The sequence below is a fragment of the Drosophila erecta genome, unplaced genomic scaffold, assembly GCF_003286155.1.
Source record: "Drosophila erecta strain 14021-0224.00,06,07 unplaced genomic scaffold, DereRS2 tig00000092-arrow-pilon, whole genome shotgun sequence".
Classification (NCBI taxonomy): Eukaryota; Metazoa; Arthropoda; class Insecta; order Diptera; family Drosophilidae; genus Drosophila; species Drosophila erecta.
Genome location: NW_020825207.1, coordinates 1,492,359 through 1,510,828, shown reverse-complemented (window position 1 = coordinate 1,510,828; position 18,470 = coordinate 1,492,359). Strand labels below are relative to the sequence as shown.

The window sequence follows — 18,470 nt, the reverse complement described above, 5'->3', positions numbered from 1 at the left end:
TTAGTTAACCATTTTGTAAATAAATACGAATACTTCACAAAACCAACTACGTTAGTTAACTCTTAAGGTTGCTCTGGAAATGGATGCCATCCTGAGGGGCTTCTAGATTTTAAATCTACAACTGCCCTTGTCGGCTTATAGCTATTACATTTTGTAAATTAACTCGGTTTGAACTCGAACTCCATGCAAACAAATGAAAAGATGGGCTGCATTTCGGAAATGTGGAATATTTCTGTTTATTGATATGTGGGGCTGGAGTCCAGCAGCAGATTGGAACAGCCGTTCAGATAGGCCTTGTGCAGCTTGTTGGCGAACTCCTTATCGTTCTGGATAAGGTAAGTGAAGGCCTGAACGAACTGCGTCGAATTAAGCTGTGGTTCCGGATTGCCGTTGTTGGGCGCGTCGAACATGGTGGGCGGCATGAGTGCCGGCCCGGGCTTGTCTCCAGCCAGCAGTCTCCGTAAACACTTGCCGGCATCGTCGTTGGCCATCAGAGCCGACGAGGACGGTGCACCTGTCGGAGATTGAGCCGTGGCGTAGCTCTTGCCGACCTTCAGGTCGCTCAGAAGTTGAATGTTCAGCTGCTGGGTCTTCTGGAAGGGCGACAGCCGGCTCTCATGGTTGTCCCTGACCGCCGGGGGCAACAGATCCTCGCCAGGCGTGGCCGCCCGTTGCTGTTTCTCCAGTTGGTCCACGGAAAGCGGCTGGACGCGGTGGAACAACGACTCTGCCGTGGCCTGCTTGGCCGATTCGAAGAACTTCAACACATTGCCAGCCGTTACGTTCTCCGCCGATGGCGTCTTCGGCTGCCCGCCGCTCACCTGGGCATTGTAGTCCTTCTGGGCCTTGGTTAGCATGTTGAATATGCTGGCCGGCTGGTTGCTGACCTGCTTTGGCTGCTGGGGCGCGGAGACGTGGCGCTGGGCCTGGCCATTCGTTCCCTGATCCTTGGACTTAAGCAGCCCGTTCACCAAGCCGCTGATGCGGTCGCACTCCTCGCTGTTGTAGAACCAGAAGCCCCGGATGCGGGAACGCTCGTTGCGGTAGAGCAGGAACGGCGGCTGCGACTGCAGTTCCAGGCTGCCGGTGATAGGCTCCACGAAGGATGTGGTGTTCAGTCGGTTGTTGATGAAGATGCTGTGAAAGGGCTCCGCGTTGCGGTGGTAAATGAAAAAGGCTCCCTCCACATCAGTCTTTTCCCACTCGTTCTGCGCCGAGTTGAACGTGTAGAAGGCGACGTGCGAGGATGAGTCCACGATCTCCTTGGCGTACGGGTCGATCTTCTTGATGGCCGCTAGGTTCATTCGTGTGATGCTCTCGTCGGCCATTGTAAATTGTATGTAATCTTCGTTTTTGGCTGTGCTATTGCGAATTGCAATTATTTGTGAATTTAACGGAGCTCTGGTCACACTTCTCCTTTGATGTTTTCCTGTGTTTAGCAACGACTGTGCTGCGGTCACACCGAGCGGGAATAAACACATCCTTATATCGATAAAAGTTCATGTTTTCTTGACTTATTTTATTAAACAACGCAAATCATAATACATACGGCTATGTTCCCTCAGTTAAGAGCACATTATTCATTTTGAATTAAAGTACTTCTGCTGTACTTTGTACAATTTCTTGATTATGTAGCGCAAAAACAGTATTCTATTTCGATATATCGATATTTCTTAGGCCAGCACTATAAACTGGCGGGAACTCACTGCATTGCAATTTATATTTATTTGAACACAGCTTTTCCATCAAAATGCAAAAGTCTATAACGTAAATTCACTCATTTCCAAATGATAAGTATTGTCAATTTATCTATCCCCCATTTCAGCTCCTTCTTCAAGAAGAAATCCGATGCCACCGACAGCCCTTCGCCGCCGAAGAAAGTTCCCAAGTAAACTGTGCCGCTGTTTTTTTGTTTCATTACTAAATTCCTCGACAATTTATAGGATCGATGCGAAGGCTGAACTCTTAGATGAGCCCCTCATCAAGAGCGAGAGTGCCTCCCCGGAAGCTAAGGCCAATGTAGAACCTATGTCTGTGGATTCCGAGGAGAAGGCAAGTCCAGTGAAGAATGTTAAGAAGGAGCCAAAGGATGTCGAGGACAGAATCACTGACAAGAAGGTCACAACCATAGGTCTTAACTCCACTTCCGCTTCTAAGGAGGATATGGAAAACTACGACCCATCCGCTGATTCCTATCATCCACTCAAGAATGCTTACTGGAAGGACAAAAAGGTGTAAGTAGTGCAGGATATTCTGCCTATAACGCGAATGACTTTAAGGGAAACCTTTTCCAGCACTCCCTACTTGGCACTGGCCCGCACATTTCAAGTAATCGAGGAGACCAAAGGCCGGCTTAAGATGATCGACACGCTGAGCAACTTCTTCTGCTCGGTGATGCTGGTCAGTCCGGAGGATCTGGTGCCCAGCGTGTACCTTAGCATCAACCAACTGGCGCCCGCATATGAGGGACTGGAGCTGGGCGTAGCCGAGACCACCTTGATGAAGGCCATTTGCAAGGCCACGGGCCGCAATTTGGCTCACATAAAATCACAGACGCACCTAATCGGGGATCTGGGCATCGTGGCCGAGCAGTCGCGCGTTTCGCAGCGCATGATGTTCCAGCCAGCACCCTTGAATGTGAGAGATGTGTTCCGAAAGCTGCGGGAAATAGCTAAGATATCCGGTCAGTCCAAGATGGACCTGGTGTACAATATGTTTGTGGCCTGTCGATCGTCGGAGGCTCGTTTCTTCATCCGATCTTTGATTGGCAAGCTTAGAATTGGCATTGCCGAGCAGAGTCTGCTCACGGCTCTGGCCATTGGGCTAGTCAAAAAGAACCACATCGATGAGTGCAAGGCTAGCAAGGTGCCAGAAGTCTATAAGGATGAAATAGCAGAGACCACTTTGCTGCTGAAAACTGCATACTGGTAAGACCTAACTCAAGATTTAGCTAATAATTCAGAAGCTAACCAACTTTTGCAGCCAATGTCCCAACTACGACATCATTATTCCGGCCATTCTAAAGTATGATATCAAGGAGCTGCAGGATCGGTGCCCCATGCATCCCGGCATGCCGCTGAGACCCATGCTCGCCCAGCCCACCAAGGGAGTCCATGAGGTATTTGAGAGATTCGGCGGCATGCAAATCACCTGCGAGTGGAAGTACGATGGAGAGCGGGCCCAAATCCATCGAAACGAGAAGGGGGAGATTAGCATATTCTCGCGCAACTCCGAGAACAACACGGCGAAGTATCCGGATTTGATTGCGAGGAGCACTGGCCTGCTCAAGGGCGATGTACAGTCCTACATCATAGACAGTGAAATTGTGGCCTGGGATGTCGAGCGCAAACAAATTCTGCCGTTCCAGGTTCTCAGCACGCGCAAACGGAAGAACGTTGATATCGAGGAAATCAAGGTTCAAGTCTGTGTCTACATATTCGATCTGCTGTACATCAATGGCACCGCTCTGGTGACCAAAAACTTGTCAGAGCGTCGAAAGCTCCTGTTAGAGCATTTCCAAGAGGTCGAGGGCGAGTGGAAGTTCGCCACTGCGCTGGACACCAATGATATCGACGAAGTGCAGCAATTTCTAGAGGAATCTATCAAAGGTTTGCCCTGCCCACCTACCCATTAATTTTTTACTCAAGGTTTAATTCACTAGGGAATTGCGAGGGCCTCATGGTCAAAACGTTGGATGAGGAGGCCACCTATGAGATTGCCAAGCGATCTCGAAATTGGCTAAAATTGAAGAAGGACTACCTATCCAATGTGGGCGACTCACTTGACCTAGTGGTTATTGGCGGCTACAAAGGCAAGGGCCGGCGAACTGGAACCTATGGAGGATTTCTACTTGCCTGCTATGATACCGAGAACGAAGAGTATCAGAGCATATGCAAAATTGGAACAGGCTTCACCGACGAGGATCTGCAAACACATTCCGAGTTCTTGGGCAAGCATGTGACCGACACCGCCAAATCCTACTACAGATACGACCAAAGTCTGGAGCCCGATCACTGGTTTGAACCGGTCCAGGTGTGGGAAGTTAAATGCGCGGATCTGTCGCTCAGCCCGATCCACCGAGCAGCCATAGGCATTGTGGACGGAGAGCGCGGCATTTCCTTGAGATTCCCTCGGTTCATTCGGATACGCGACGACAAGAACAGCGAAAATGCAACGGACGCCAATCAGGTGGCCCACATGTACCAGTCGCAGGATCAGGTTAAAAATAATCAAAAGTCGAGCACACAGATGGAGATGGAGGACGAGTTCTACTGACCGGACTGCTCCACCCACGTGTACAAGATTTATTCAACAATAAAGAATGTTATCGCTATTTGACACTGTTGCTGCTCTCTGAGGATTTGGACAAGCGTCGGTTCTCAAGCTCACACTCCTTGACATCCTTGGGTTTTGATTTGTTTCGCCTATTGGATCGTTTATTCTTTTTGGAAGTCTTCTCCTCCAGCACGCAAACCTCTCCATCCGAACCATCCTTTCCGCCTGCGCTTTGGGGCAGCTCATCTGATGCACGAATGCGGGCTTTAGGCTGGTAAATGGCAATCGAGGGTCGATCCTGTAAGAAACGAATGGGTTAGTAAAATGTCAAAGGGGGATTTTCTAAAACCTACTTTATTGCGAATGCGCCGCTCCTCTGAAGCTCGAAACTGTGCAGCCTTAAGGGCTTCCTCTGCAGTTTCGTGGGAGGACACTCCTGGATCTGTTTTTACGCTGGTTCTCTTTTCCTTGTGTCCTCTGGCAGCCTGTGTAAAAGCCTTGGCAGCTCCTGGAGTCTCGGTGTTTTCAGTTACAGCCTTTATTCTGGATTCCTCCGCAGCCTTAGAAGTAGATGGCAAGTCCGAACTGTCGATTGGTTCTGGCTTGTTTTCTTTCTTTAAGATAACGATGTCCATGGACTTTGCATTTTTGTTCTGCTTGCCGCTGGATGGCTTGCCTTTGTCCTGTTTGTCCTGCTTGCCCTGGCCCTCATCCTTTTTCTTATCCCGCTTGGCTAGCTTGCGCTGTTCGTGCTCCTCCCGACGCCTCTGATCGCGCTCAGTTCGTCGTTTGGAGCGCGACGTCTTGGCATCATTGGCTTGGGATCCAGACGACTGGGGATCTCTGCCGTCCTTTTTGACGTTATTGCCGGCTGGCTTCTTGCTGTCTGCTCCAACGCCTTCGGTCTCCTTAAGCTTGTTCGCATCCGACTGCTCTGCCAGTCGCAACAGCTTCTGCTCCTCGCGCTGCTTCCGCTTCTCCTCGTTCCATTTGCGGGCCTCCTCCCGGCGCTTCTCCTTTCTGTTGGCCAGGTACTGCAGGAGCGGTGTAGACTTGACCTTTTCGTCTGTTCGCCGGTCGATGTTGAACTCGATCTTGACGTCGCCCATGCGGCTCGCCTCCTCACGCTCTTCGGCCTGCCGCTTGATGAACTCCTGGTAGTGGGGCTCGATCTCGATGGTATTCACCTTGCTGTCGTCGTTCCTGGCCTTGTTCTTAAGGAAGCACTGAAAGGGAGCATACTCCACGATGGCCATGTACTCGACGCCTTTGTTGTCTACAAACACGTAGCCGTCGAAGCGGTCCCGGAACTGCAGCACCTCGGTTATGTCCTTGGAGGACATGTCGATGTAGGCGCGACAGGTGGCCTCATGGCCCAGCGACCAGTCCGCCTTGCAGTAGTAGTAGGAGTCGTTCTCCGGCAGAGGACCCACCTGTTCCAGGAACTCCGCCTCCGTCATGGTCGGCGGCAAATGCCGCATCACAATCTGGAATGGGTGGGTGCATTTCGTTGGGCGGATCGTGTGATCTAGACATTCTGAACATTACCTTGATGATCTGGCTGGTCTTCTCCTTCTTGTCCTTGCGCCTGTTTCCCCTCGGCTTCTCCTTGGGCTTTTCCTCGGGCAGAGCTTCAGCCATTTTCTGTTCCTTTTATCCACAAAATCAAAACAAACCCGAAAAGCCAGCAAATGCAAACATGATGTGGAACCAATAGAGATGACACTTTCAACTCGAACTAGTTAAAACTCAGAAGCTCAAAAATGGAACCCATGTTCTATTAGGCAAAAAAAATAGATTTTATCAAAGAAGTTTGTGTATATTTAGTTCGCCAATTATTGGGAAATGTAAAACTGGAAATAGCTGACCATTTCGGGCAATTACAATCAGTGGCCAATAACTAGAACTGGAACTAGTTCTTTGAGAACCACTTTGGAAGAGCGCTTTTTTTAACCGGCACACTGCTACCTGCTCAACTTTTAAACAGATTCGATTGTTTTGGCACCTTTGATGTCAGAATCGGACGAATGCAAGGAAACCCAGTCAAGGTAATGAATAAATAGATGTTCTAGAGCATGACACATTAGTTAGTCACATCGTTATCAGGAATCTGAGCACTACAAAACGATGGTCCCGATACATCCACCAGTGGGATCCTTTCTCAAGTGCTTCGTCTGCGTCTCGAATGAGGGAAGGATTTGGTCAGAAGTAATACAGGGCTTCACCGAGGAGTCGGATGATCTGGAAAAGAACCTTGTTCACCTTCAAACGCTTCTGGAGAAAGCACACGTGAGGCCCAAAGTGATTTGCAAAGGTTGCAAAATGCAGCGATACTGCAGCCTTTCCCATCTCGTGGAGGATCGTCCAGAGCACCAGCCGATCTGTCAGGTCCTGAGGGATCTGCAGAAGTCCATGAAGATCGATCACCCGTTGAAGCTGCTCGGCAAGATCACCGATCGCAGGAAGCTTCAGCTCGTCATTTCGCAGCTAAAGATGGTCCTGCTGGTCAAGTTGGGAAGACCCCTGTACCAGCGGGAGAATCAACTAATCTGCAACCCGGCCGTATGCGATGTATGCTTTAGCACTGGAGCTCTCGAGGACTGTGACGGCTGTGCCGGAGTGGCCTTCTGCTCCGATGCGCACCAACGTCTAGTCAGGGGCTATCACACTCCAAAGGATTGCCAGACTCTGGCTCTGATTGCAACTCCGTTTCGTCAATTGAACTGTCTAGTGAATATCAGGGACTTCTACCGCAGCTGCCCTCTAAAAGAGTCCCATCTAATTAGGGCTTTCACCGAAGCCACCAACATCAGGATTAGCGACACACCCTGGACCGATCTGGAATCGTACCAGCTATTCGCTACCTGCTCCTCTTTCAGCGGCATCGCAAGTCTGTGTCTGGCCTTGTCGCACATTTCCTGGGTCCCAGATCCGAAAAAATCCGTCATCGTTTACGTGGCAGGAGCCACCGAGGACACCTTGCGGTATTTCCAGGACATACACTTGCGTTTCCTGTTCCTGCAGTATCCAAGCATTCGTAACTTGGACTTACACTTCATTGGAAGAACCCTTGGGCACATCGGACAAGTAGAGATAAGCTTCAGCGACAAGAACTGTGAACAAACCGTGGTTAAGCACTTTTACCCCCTGACGTTTTCACAATATTCCAGCATTCTAAATGTGGATCCCACCTTATTTCTTATCCTGCAACCCGATTTCTTCGGCGCTGGTGAAGTGGCCCAGAGAATGGCTAGCTTAGTGCAAAATAAGGTTCCGTTGGACCTTGAATGGAAGTCTTGCTTGTCAAGTATTATTCGATCCTTTGGTATTCCCATTTGCTATACTTCGGTCTCAAAGGCTCAGGCAATGGCCGATTTCGCGGCTATAAACCAGTCCGCTAAGAAAAACAATATTGCCATCGAGCGAGTGTACAATATAATGGACAATCCCTATCGCGAAATATTACCACTGCATAATCCTGCTCCCGAAGATACTGAGAAGATTGTGTATGCCAATAACTACCTACAGGTTATTTTCACCAGCAACAAAAGGCACTAATACCAAAGACTATATGACGATTAGTTTAGTTCACAGAATACCTTTGACCATATTGACTTACGATATTAAGCAGGTGCTCGACACATTTAGTAAGTTACCTTATTACTGCTACAAGTATAAAATGATATGAATACAAACTAACCAAGGCTGTAGAATAACTACAATAAGTTTACATTATCGAGAACAGTATTCAGTTTTGAACGCGGCTTAGAATCTCACCCTTTAATTTAAAAGTGTTTATCCATTTACATTTTTGGTAATTCTTTTAGAATAAATTGTTTAACTAGTTTATAGCCTACAATTGTATTAAGTATAAATGCTCAGTTTTCAATGCAGCCACTTAACTCTACGAGGAAAACGGATATAATTACTGCAGAAAGATTGGTTTCAAGATCTGGAAGCTTTGATCTAGAATGTCTTCTTGGAAATGACAACAATTAAATCGATTAACCAATAGAACGACTGGTGGAGATCTCCCTCGCACAAGTACGGTGCCTTGGTCCACGACTCCACGCGGAAGCCGCAGCTCTCCAGCAGCTCCATAAACCTGGCTGCCTCCTCCTCGAACGACGCCTGCCGCCCGTTGTTCTCCAGAAGCGGGCGCAGGGGCAGATGCGAGGTGTTCGTCTCCACATAGTGCATGTAGGGAAGTACTAAGGCCACAACGGCTCGACCATTGGGAGCGAGTGCCAGGTGAATGTCCTCGAGCAGCTTGAAGGAATCGAAACACCGGTCCAGTACGTTGAGGCACAGAATCAACTCCAGGTTCTGCAGACCGTCTATCTCGGTGATTACGTTGAAGTTCAGCTTCTTCAGCCGGTCGCGCATGGTCCAACTGGCTTCAGTGGCGAAGACCCGCAGCCCTGCACTTCCGCTCAGCTCGGAAACGGTGTTGGCCACTCGCAGCGAAATCTCACCGTCCCCGGCTCCAATGTCCAGTAACGTGACCTACGATATGGGAGGTGAGTAGTGGTCGAGAGCAAAGGCTTCTTAGCTTACAGGTTCTTGGCCGCTGGCAGGCTGAAAGCCGCCTGCTACCAGCAGCTTGCGAAACTGCTCCTCGGACAGTATGAACATGGAACCGCGCTTCAGGAACCCGTTGATATCCGTCTGGGTCATGAAGAACTGCAGGATTGACCGCGCCAGTGCGTGCCACAAGTGGGTCCAGATGTTCGCCGAAAGCGCCTTGGTGCGCTCTAGCCAGCTCACCGTGGTGGCATCCGGCTCGAGCGGCACGAACTTGGCCTGGAATCTTGGCGGCAGCTCCTGGTTTAGGCAGTACCACTGAAATTCACACATATTGTAGGGAAATTCGTAGCTTATTTTGGAAATGCGGGATACCTTTCGGGTGTCTATGTCCTCCAGAGAGTTGTCGTTGTGGAATTTCGCGTGGATTACCCTGGCCAGGGTGCCGCGGGGTCGATAAACAGCCATGATAACGGAGTTAATTTATAATTGTGCTTTATTTACATTTTCTTATGTTGTGTGTTTCAGATTAATTTTGCCATCATTTTTCCCGTTTGAAGAACTGGAGTACGGTATTTTTCAGGGCTGGATTCTGGTGTCTTGCAGAGTTGAAAAGGTCTATCGATAAGAAGGCGTGACCAGCTCCATAAAAGTTCAAATTTCTTTAAATAGAACATTAAATTATTAAATGTATTATTTCAGTGCTTATTTTTAAGTATTAAAGGATTTAATTAATGTGTACTTGCATAAAATAAAAACAATTTAAATATCTTCAGATCTCTATTGAATTATCCTCTTTTCAAACCCATATCTTTTCTGACAATTTCGACGCCTGTACGATAACATTAGGGCGTGATGCACGTTCACATTTTATTTAGCTGTCGAGTAATGTATACAAAATAAGCGGCGGCTATTTTTTGTTATTTTAATGAAACGCATCAATCCGCGATGAACACGAACGTTGTTGTGAGCATGGAGGAGAAGGCGGTGGCCGACGACCTGCCGTACTTCCCGGAGAAGTTTCCGGGCAAGGTGTGCTGTTTATGCAATCTTGGCGAGAAGAGTGCCTTGGGGCAGGGCGAGATTCTCCAACTAAAGGCGCCCGCACCCGCTGAGATCAAGGATAAATATCCGACTGATCGGCTGAGGGAGGACGGATCCAGACTGCTCTACGGGCCCAAACAGGCCGCTTCTAGTTCAGGCGAGTGCCACTACGAGCTGGACAAGATTGGACAGCCGGAAGTGGTGCATCCAGCCGAGTTTCTGGACGAGGGGTTCGTCTACGTCCACCGCATGTGTATAATGTGGTCGCTGCGCAAGAGCCAGATAAGCGATGCCGATGCCGCGTACTTTGCCACCCACTTTGCGGAGTTCCTGGAGCAGAAGTGCAACTTTTGCGGCCGCTTCGGGGCCTCCATTAACTGCAAGATGAACTGCCGGCAGGTGCACCATTGGCCGTGTGCTGCCGCTGCGGGCTGCCTTCTGATCCTGGAGAGCTTTACGGTCTTCTGCACGGAGCATTTGAGCCAGGTGCCTGTGATATGTAAGTGATTTTTGGGAAGTAAACTCTGCCAGAAACTAATGGCCTGAATTACAGGCAGCGACAATAATGTGGAGTGTCTGTCCTGCTCCTCGCTGGGGGATCTGTCAAAGCTGATCATGTGTAGTACCTGCGGAGATCACTTTCATTCAACCTGCATTGGTCTGGCCAATTTGCCCGGTAACTACTGTCAAGTACCATCGATTTTGGTTAGTAACATGTCTAATGCTTCCTTAGATACCCGTTCCGGGTGGAACTGCGCCCGTTGCACCAAATGCCAGATTTGCAGGCAGCAAGACTCGAACGACACCAAGTACGTTAAATGTGAGCAATGTCAGAAGATTTACCACGCCTCCTGCCTTCGCCCAGTTATCTCAGCCATTCCAAAATATGGCTGGAAGTGCAATGTGAGCAAACATTGACTGAAATTAAGTGTTATCCAGTACTTATTATACTCTTTCCAGCGATGCCGCGTCTGCACGGATTGTGGGTCAAGAACTCCTGGTGGCGGCAGTTCCTCCCGCTGGCATAGCCACTATACAATCTGCGATTCGTGTTATCAGCAGCGGAACAAGGGGTTTTCCTGCCCGATTTGCCAGAAAGCATACAGGGCAGCCTCGCACAAAGAAATGGTCAAGTGCAGCTGGTGCAACAAGTACGTTTCACTCGCTTCTGCCTGATTAGCCATGCTTATCCAATTCTTATATCATTCTCCATGGATTCCTTCCAGATTTGTGCACAGTACGTGTGACGAAGAGGCGGATCTAACGGCTTACCACAAGAAGAAGGAGCAGAACCCAGACTACGACTACGTGTGTCCGAATTGCAAGAGTAATTCGTCGGGTCCGGGGTCATCCCAACAGGCAATCGACTCGATCGTGTTGTCCGCCATGGATTCGTTGTCCGAGCAACTAAGCCTTAAGGAAATCGAGCTTGACCCGCTGGAGGGCAAACCAACAATGGATCCATCAAGCGATGAGCTCCACAAGCTACCCACCGGCAAGAAAAAAGTGTGCCTTACAAGTGTTCGCGGTAGAAGCGGAAAGTTCGTCCTACACCGCATTGGTGTAATGTCTCAAATCAACAAGAAGCGCAGCACACGAGGCAAGGGACGAGGCCAGCTTCCGCCTAACATCTCGAGCGATCGCGGCCCGAGTCGAAGCATGGAAACTGATCTGACCAGCGACAAAAAGCTGCTGCTCTGCTCGGCGCGCGACAAGTTCATCCAAGCGCAAGACATCTGCGTAATGTGCGGCTCGCTGGGCATTGAAAGCGATTCCGTGATGATCACCTGCGCACAGTGCGGCCAATGCTATCATCCGTACTGCGCCGGCGTAAAGCCTTCGCGGGGCATCCTGCAGAAGGGTTGGCGATGCCTGGATTGCACGGTGTGCGAGGGATGTGGCAAGAAGAACGACGAAGCCCGCCTTCTCCTGTGCGACGAGTGCGACATTTCTTACCACATTTACTGTGTGAATCCTCCGCTGGAAACCGTGCCCACGGGCAACTGGAAGTGCTCCTTCTGTACACTGTGTCAGAAATGCGGTCGCAATCCCACCGAGAAGAGCGAGTTCGGGGACTCGAACATGCTCGAGTGCCCGTCCTGCACCAGCCAATCCTCATGCCCCGTGTGCAAAGTCTCCTACAGCAACGGCGAGATGATCATCCAGTGCGAGCACTGTGAGCTGTGGGCGCACTTTCACTGCGACACCGTCAATGCTCAGCTGACCATTGACCACTACGACAACAATGTGTACAAGTGCTTCAAGTGCCGCTGCTCCACGAGAAGCACCAACTCGCTGACGGATGCCAAGTTCAGTAACGAGGATTCGCTGGCTATAACTCCCCAGGGCAGCAAAGCATTTGTGCACATCACAGCCACCTCCGGTCCGTCTTTCGATGCCAAAAGCGGCGCCGAGCGAAATCATCTCACCTTATCCAGCGATTTGCCCGAAGCTGCCCCTGAAGCGCTCCACTGGATTGACGGAGTGTGCCTGAGCGAGAGCGGATTGGGCATGATCAAGTCGTTGTCTACGGAGATCAAACGCAAGCGCAAAATGCGACAAACCATCGGCAATGGCAAGGATGGACAATTGGAGGGCGGCGCCGAGGAGGCGCTGGAAAAGTACAAAGACGGCATGGTCTGGGATGGGACGGAGAATGCTCTTCCCGAAGGTTTCACCATCTCCACCAACGACGAGGGAGTGCACATTTTACGCAAAAAGCGACAGCGCAATCTGCAGAAGCTTGGCATTGGTGGATTCTCCGTGCGCAACCGAGGTCTCAAGAAGGACAGCGAGGAGACGACGGCTGTTGACCAACTAAATTCCCTTATGCCCATGGACAAAAAAAAGAAAATCATACGCAAGAAGCAAAAGAACAAGCTGATTGAAGCCTATCCCGTGTACTTGCAAGAGGCATTCTTCGGAAAACCTCTGTTGGAAGGTGGAGAGCTTGTCATGGCCGAGTCAGATTCCTCTGACGAAATCGATGCATCCATGAAGGTGTACTTCACACGGCCTGAGGACAAGTGTCCTGCCAACCAGGACTCGTTGGCAGTGAGCAAGAGTCCAGCGAAGACTCTAAAAAAAGTCAAATCGGAGTTGAAAACTGAGAACAAAACTGTTTTCATTGAGCAAACGCCAATGGGAACCCAGAATAAAAACGGAACGACACCAGTTTCTAACGTTTTTGGTAGTTGTTTAACCACCTCTGACTACTTCTTTCCAAGTATATATCGTTTATATTTTTGCAGATCCCCTGCAAGCGGAGATTTATACCACTGTCGCCGCTAACAGGCATCCTTTGGATACTTTGGCTTCGCCCAATGTCCCAGAATTGGACATGGCTAACTCTGTTAATACGGTGTCATCGGCTGAAGTTATAGAAAAACCAATGCGGTGAGCCTCATGTCTATATGCCAGTTTATTCCTAGGTTATAAATATGTTTTTTCTCACAGGGAATCACCTGCGGTCTTGGTGGACAGTTTCATGGTTCCCAACCAGTTGCCACAGGATCAGAAGTTTCACAATCAGCTATATCTGGGTGGAAATATTTCGGTTAATCCCGCTCAACAGCTGCAGTTCCGACAACAGGCGCCACAAAATGCCAATAAGCAGAATATGCAAACTATAATGAGCCAAGTCGTTTTGCAAACCGAAAAGAGGCCAGAGGAGGAGCAAAAGGTTGTGGAGCCCGTGACGGAAACCCTGAACGCTGGCACTCAAAAGACGGCGGAGAAAATGCGCAAGGATGAGGGTAGGGATGCATTTTAATAGCGTAGGACTCAAATACTCATTACTCATTATTTGTATTGCAGATCTTGGGCTCATGGCCACCATTTCGGCAGTGCTGTATGCCAACACGGAGCATCCCAACCTGAAGGAGCTGTTTCCGATTTGGAATGACCGCTGCAAGCAGATTCTAAAGCGGTGGCGTTCGCTGTGCAACGAGAAGAAGGCGCCGTTCTTGCAGAAGGCCAAGGACAACCGCTCAGCACTGCGCCAGAGACGAGAACAAAACAAACTACCTATGCCACCAAAACCACAGAAGCAGGAGGACATGGGAAGAGTGTGGAAGCAACCGCCCAAGCTGAAGGAAGACCAGCCAAACATGTTTGTCACGTACAGTAAGTGCTGCAGCTTAAGTATTGTTTCAGTTGCTATAGGCTAAATTTCTTCCAGATGGAAATGCCTACGACATGGCCAACTATGTTGGTGGCCCGGCGCAGGCGACGTCCAACAACCCCAACCCCCATCATGTGATGCCGAACGTTAACGACAATCTAGTGATTAAAACCACGATGCAAAGGACTCAGGTGCACACAACAGCAGCCAGCACCTTGAAAATGACCACCGTGGATAATCGGCTAGAGCTGAACACGGTGTACGGCACGGAACCCATTGGAGACAAGAAGCTCAGGAACCTGCTGCAGAAGAACAGCACGGAGCCAATGCTCATGGGGGCCAACTCGGACTTGTTCCTCGGAAACGATGTAATGCGGCTGGGAATGATGCAGAATACTCCCATCACGCAGAACAATCCCATGTTGAGCATAAGTGGAAAATCTCAGCCATCTGAAGGCAGGGCCTTGGAGCAGGATGTGAAGATGAACGAGCCGCAGGAGGCCACTTCTTCCGCGGTGGAGTTGGAGAACGTCGGATTCAGTGACCTTCTCGGAGGACTCGGCGAGGGCGACGACGATGATCTACTCAAGTCGCTCACTTCCGAAATGGGAGACGACTTCAATATCCTGGAGTACGCGGACCCAGAACTGGATGTGAATGTTCTCAACTCTCTAGATTTTGATGATAATGAAAAGTGTTCTACATAGGAAAAGAGGAATCATTTTAATGCAAATAAAGAAAAAATTCAATATGTATTTGAAAGCACTTCTTTTGAATGGAGCCCCTTTTGGCGCCAAAAACCAATTCTTCATCGATTGGCGACCTTATCGAATTGTTATCTCTTCGGTAGAGAAAACTCGTTTTATGCGAAGTTTGTACTGTTATTACCTTTCATTTTCAGTTAATAATACAGATAACGATGCAGTTGTTCAGTATTTTTCACTCAATCCTATTTCTTGGCTTCGTTCTTTTAATTGATGGGACGCACTCGAAACTGAATCTTAGATATGCGCTTTTAAGGCAAAAGCAAGCGGCCAAATCACAAAATGACACTTTGGGTATGGATTTAGGAGAAAGTTTCTGCTGGATCAGCGTCATGTCGATGTTTTTTGTGAAGCCCATCAACAGAGAATCAAATACGATGCCCAGAAGACCATGAAAGTGATGTTCTACAAGAACAACACCAAGACCATGGAAACCTCGGCTTACGAAGATGCCTACGATCTCAGTGGGTCAGGTTGCTCGCCTTCGGACAAGTTCGCTATAGTTCTGCATGGCTGGATTCAAAGTTGTTCGGACCCGTGGGCACTATCACTTATTGAAAGTGAGCATTTTATACATACCTATCTATGTTATATGGCAAAGAATGCTACTCGAAATATCCGTTCCAGGGCTCAGTTATTACCGCGGCGGATGCGTGATGTGCATAGACTACAGTGTGGTGGCCAGTTCCTCGTACATGTGGTGGGTATTATCCAACCCAATGATGGACCCAGGCTCCGATTCTCATTCTCTGACATTTAAAGGCTGTACACGAACTTTGACATCCTCACCGGAGCCATATCTTCCATTATCCTAACGCTGTTTAGGCAGGGATTCGACCCAAAACGAGGCTATATGTTTGGCTTCAGCTTCGGCGGACAACTGGCTTCAGCAGTGGGAAGATCCTTACGGCCACACCACCTAATCGAAAGCATAGACAGTCAGTATCTGAAATGTTATCTTAGCCACACCTGGTAATTAGCGTATTAAATTGTAGCATGCGATATGGCCGGACCCGGGTTCGATCCCATTGCGGTCGACCACTCCAAGGCCGGCAAGCATGTGCAGTGCTTCCACTCCAGCCGCGACAAGGGCACCTTCGTCTACTCCTGCCACCGGAACATTATGCTGGGCAGCTGCGGCCTCAAGCAGCCCTCGGTGGCCAGTCAACTTCACCTGGGCAGCCACGGCCTCTGCGTCGACATATACATCAACACGTTCGACTATCCCTTCTACGCCGTGAACTCCACGCCGCCGGAATGTTTCACTTGGCAAAAGACCGCCAAGATACCAGATGGCTACACAGTGGGCTACGAGGAGAACTTCGACAGCCAGGTCACAGGGCAAATCTTTGTGCCCACCAGCTTGCACTACCCCTACAACTTGTCCAAAAAACAGCTAAAGCTGCTGACTAAAGGTGGTACTTAACGGATCATTTACAAGATTAAGAATATATACCTCAGCAGAAGTATGTGTAAATCAAAGTCAACCGAGCTTTAATATCATGTAGGTTTATTCGAGTTCGAGTTCAGCTCATATCGTTTGTAGTTAAGTTTTTATTCACCAAAAATATATTTCAAATCAAATTTGAATTATGTATATACATTACATCGGTAATCCAGCCACATCAACTTACTGATTCTGGCATTCGTTGGGCTGTTTCTTATTACCGGCAGGCTTGGGCCCCTTTGCTGGCGGTGCATCATCGTCGTCGTACTCATCCTCCTCGTTCTCGTCAAACTCCTCCTCATCCTCGTCGTCCTCATCGTCGACAATGTCGCCAGTGTAGTAAAGCACTGCTTTTGGAATAATTCTGGCGCGCAAGAAGTGACCAATCTCGAAGTCGGTGGCCAGGATCTGCAAGGCCCAACACAGATCAGCCAGTGCTCCTGCGGAAACTTATGGCGGGTGAGCTTACCTGCTGGGAGTCGTCATCAATTTCCTCCTGGTCGGTTGGGACCTCTGGTGGGCTGAAGAAATTGAAGAAGGAATCTGTTGGGACCTGCTTGACGATGGTGCGCACTGCGCCGCGCTCCTTGTGCTTCTGCTTCTTGCGGATGGTCTTCACAGTGAGGTTCATCTTCTTCTCCCAGTTAATGGTGCACCCCTGAAATTTGATTTGTCCTGTTTAGCCACCCCTTGGTGTCGGAGTGTCCAGTTAACTCACCGTGCACTTGTAAATCTCTGGGCCTTCGAATGCGAACGGATCGTCGGGATCCACAGTGGACTTCAGAACGTACTGTTTTGTGAGAACAGAGTTGGAGAAGTACTCGTTTTTGTCGAAGTGGAACTCCAAGGTGTAAGAATGCTAGTGAATGAAGCGGGTTAGGCGGACAGAACTACTGGAACGTGGCCAAGAACTCACCCCGTTGTCGTACTTGATAGAAATATCTATCAGCTTGCGGATAGCGGGCTCGTCGTGGGGCTGCACCATCTCAGAGAGAATGGCCGTGTTGCGGAACACCGTCAGCCAGAAGCCGGGAATGCCCTTGGCATCCTTGGGAATACTTTTCAAACTGCTCAGGGCCTCGCGGAATTGCTCGGCATCGACCTCGTTGTCGGTCGATGGCTCCGGCTCCTTCCACTTGGGCTTCTCCTCGTCTGGGTCCACCTTGCCCTCGATGATCTCCCTGCGCTTGTCGAACAGCGGCTGGTACTGCACCTGGTACTTCTGTTCCAGCTTGTAGACCTCCTCAAAGAACTGGGCCTCGATCTTCAGGTGCTCCAGCTGAAGGTTCTTCAGGAACACAATCCGATTCTGCACCGGAGCCGGTAGCGCCTTGACCATTTCCTGCAGATACTGCCGCCGCAAGACCGTATTCATGTAGGCGGGCCTGAAAAGTTGGTTGGGTGCGTCATTGTCCTGCTGCACTGCGCTTGCCAAAATGTCGCCACCCCTCTAACCCCTCTACTCACATCGACTGACAGTCCGAGCCGGACGGCTCTTCCTCGACTTCGTTGCAGGACTCGGGGTCGACGTTTCCTTCGGCTGGGGCGTCCATTGTTCAATAAATGCTGATCTCACTGCAAGAATCTGGATTAATTTCTGTAGCTACTGCAATTGATGCACTCTGCCACTTTTTCGCAAGTGATGTACAGACTGATGTACACATGTGCACATGCATATGTGCAGATTCTTATACAGAAAATTCCCACTGCAATGGCATCCCAGACCGACTGCACATGCGAAAAGTGAGCCACATATTTACTCGAACAACTGAATATTGCAGAATATATTGCATATTCGCACTCATAGAAGGGCGTTTTAAAAACTAATACGCCATTCGGCGAATACGCGTGCATGTGTGTGTGTGTGCATGTGCGATTCAAGTGAATTACCATACATCTCGGTCTGGGAAAACACGTGGTGGACGCAATGGAGCTCGTATGTGGGTGGAATACGGGGTCTACAACCACTTTGACCACGGACACCAGCAGCCAGTGCCTGGCCGGTGAGTTGGACCCCCGAATTGCCGGCAACCAGTCAAAAATTCGCCACTTACCTTCGGTTGGAACAGACGCACGATGAGCACCGCCACGAAAATGTTCAAAAAGGAACGCGTAGGTTCGTGGGTGAGGGAGTCCATTTTCTTTCGAAACGTGCTATTTCATGGATGGCGACGGTCACACACTGGCCAGCCGAGACGCAAACCTTCAATGGCAACAAATTTTACATTATTTTATATTTTTAATTTATTAAGAACTAATGGGTCATTAACAAATTACTTACACAAGACAAAGT

The 18,470-nt window shown here is 49.4% G+C and overlaps 8 protein-coding genes across 8 annotated transcripts; 4 read left to right on the top strand and 4 right to left on the bottom strand.

The window, feature by feature from the left end:
* Positions 1–211: 211 nt before the first annotated feature.
* Positions 212–1,448, bottom strand: LOC6548209 (mRNA-decapping enzyme 1B). The gene has a single exon (XM_001976452.3). The coding sequence runs from the start codon at positions 1,326–1,328 to the stop codon at positions 237–239; it is 1,092 nt and encodes a 363-aa protein (XP_001976488.1). The 5' UTR covers positions 1,329–1,448; the 3' UTR covers positions 212–236.
* LOC6548210 (DNA ligase 1) lies at positions 1,429–4,330 on the top strand. Its single transcript, XM_001976453.3, has 6 exons — positions 1,429–1,767; positions 1,826–1,888; positions 1,944–2,234; positions 2,295–2,927; positions 2,983–3,608; positions 3,662–4,330. Exons 1-6 carry the CDS (start codon positions 1,751–1,753, stop codon positions 4,273–4,275), a joined length of 2,244 nt encoding a protein of 747 aa, XP_001976489.1. The 5' UTR covers positions 1,429–1,750; the 3' UTR covers positions 4,276–4,330.
* LOC6547988 (regulator of nonsense transcripts 3A) lies at positions 4,248–6,129 on the bottom strand. Its single transcript, XM_001976454.3, has 3 exons — positions 5,824–6,129; positions 4,629–5,762; positions 4,248–4,573 (listed from the first exon to the last, which is right to left on the bottom strand). The coding sequence occupies exons 1-3, from the start codon at positions 5,914–5,916 to the stop codon at positions 4,331–4,333; spliced, it is 1,470 nt and encodes a 489-aa protein (XP_001976490.1). The 5' UTR covers positions 5,917–6,129; the 3' UTR covers positions 4,248–4,330.
* Positions 6,130–6,189: 60 nt separating this feature from the next.
* Positions 6,190–8,122, top strand: LOC6547989. Its single transcript, XM_001976455.3, has 2 exons — positions 6,190–6,323; positions 6,382–8,122. Exons 1-2 carry the CDS (start codon positions 6,303–6,305, stop codon positions 7,831–7,833), a joined length of 1,473 nt encoding a protein of 490 aa, XP_001976491.2. The 5' UTR covers positions 6,190–6,302; the 3' UTR covers positions 7,834–8,122.
* LOC6547990 (methyltransferase-like protein 9) lies at positions 8,023–9,456 on the bottom strand. Its single transcript, XM_001976456.3, has 3 exons — positions 9,175–9,456; positions 8,833–9,117; positions 8,023–8,781 (listed from the first exon to the last, which is right to left on the bottom strand). Exons 1-3 carry the CDS (start codon positions 9,265–9,267, stop codon positions 8,242–8,244), a joined length of 918 nt encoding a protein of 305 aa, XP_001976492.1. The 5' UTR covers positions 9,268–9,456; the 3' UTR covers positions 8,023–8,241.
* A 165-nt stretch (positions 9,457–9,621) lies between these two features.
* Positions 9,622–14,718, top strand: LOC6547991 (histone-lysine N-methyltransferase 2C). Its single transcript, XM_001976457.3, has 9 exons — positions 9,622–10,342; positions 10,397–10,519; positions 10,577–10,746; positions 10,804–10,994; positions 11,070–13,033; positions 13,095–13,239; positions 13,300–13,598; positions 13,660–13,968; positions 14,024–14,718. Exons 1-9 carry the CDS (start codon positions 9,748–9,750, stop codon positions 14,671–14,673), a joined length of 4,446 nt encoding a protein of 1,481 aa, XP_001976493.1. The 5' UTR covers positions 9,622–9,747; the 3' UTR covers positions 14,674–14,718.
* An 80-nt stretch (positions 14,719–14,798) lies between these two features.
* On the top strand, positions 14,799–16,315 carry LOC6547992. The gene is made up of 5 exons (XM_001976458.3): positions 14,799–15,024; positions 15,084–15,290; positions 15,358–15,430; positions 15,493–15,668; positions 15,726–16,315. The coding sequence occupies exons 1-5, from the start codon at positions 14,886–14,888 to the stop codon at positions 16,154–16,156; spliced, it is 1,026 nt and encodes a 341-aa protein (XP_001976494.2). The 5' UTR covers positions 14,799–14,885; the 3' UTR covers positions 16,157–16,315.
* LOC6547993 (nucleosome assembly protein 1-like 1) lies at positions 16,265–18,335 on the bottom strand. The gene is made up of 6 exons (XM_001976459.3): positions 18,232–18,335; positions 17,645–17,752; positions 17,094–17,562; positions 16,896–17,036; positions 16,647–16,835; positions 16,265–16,585 (listed from the first exon to the last, which is right to left on the bottom strand). Exons 2-6 carry the CDS (start codon positions 17,728–17,730, stop codon positions 16,361–16,363), a joined length of 1,110 nt encoding a protein of 369 aa, XP_001976495.1. The 5' UTR covers positions 17,731–17,752; positions 18,232–18,335; the 3' UTR covers positions 16,265–16,360.
* Between the last annotated feature and the right edge of the window lie 135 nt (positions 18,336–18,470).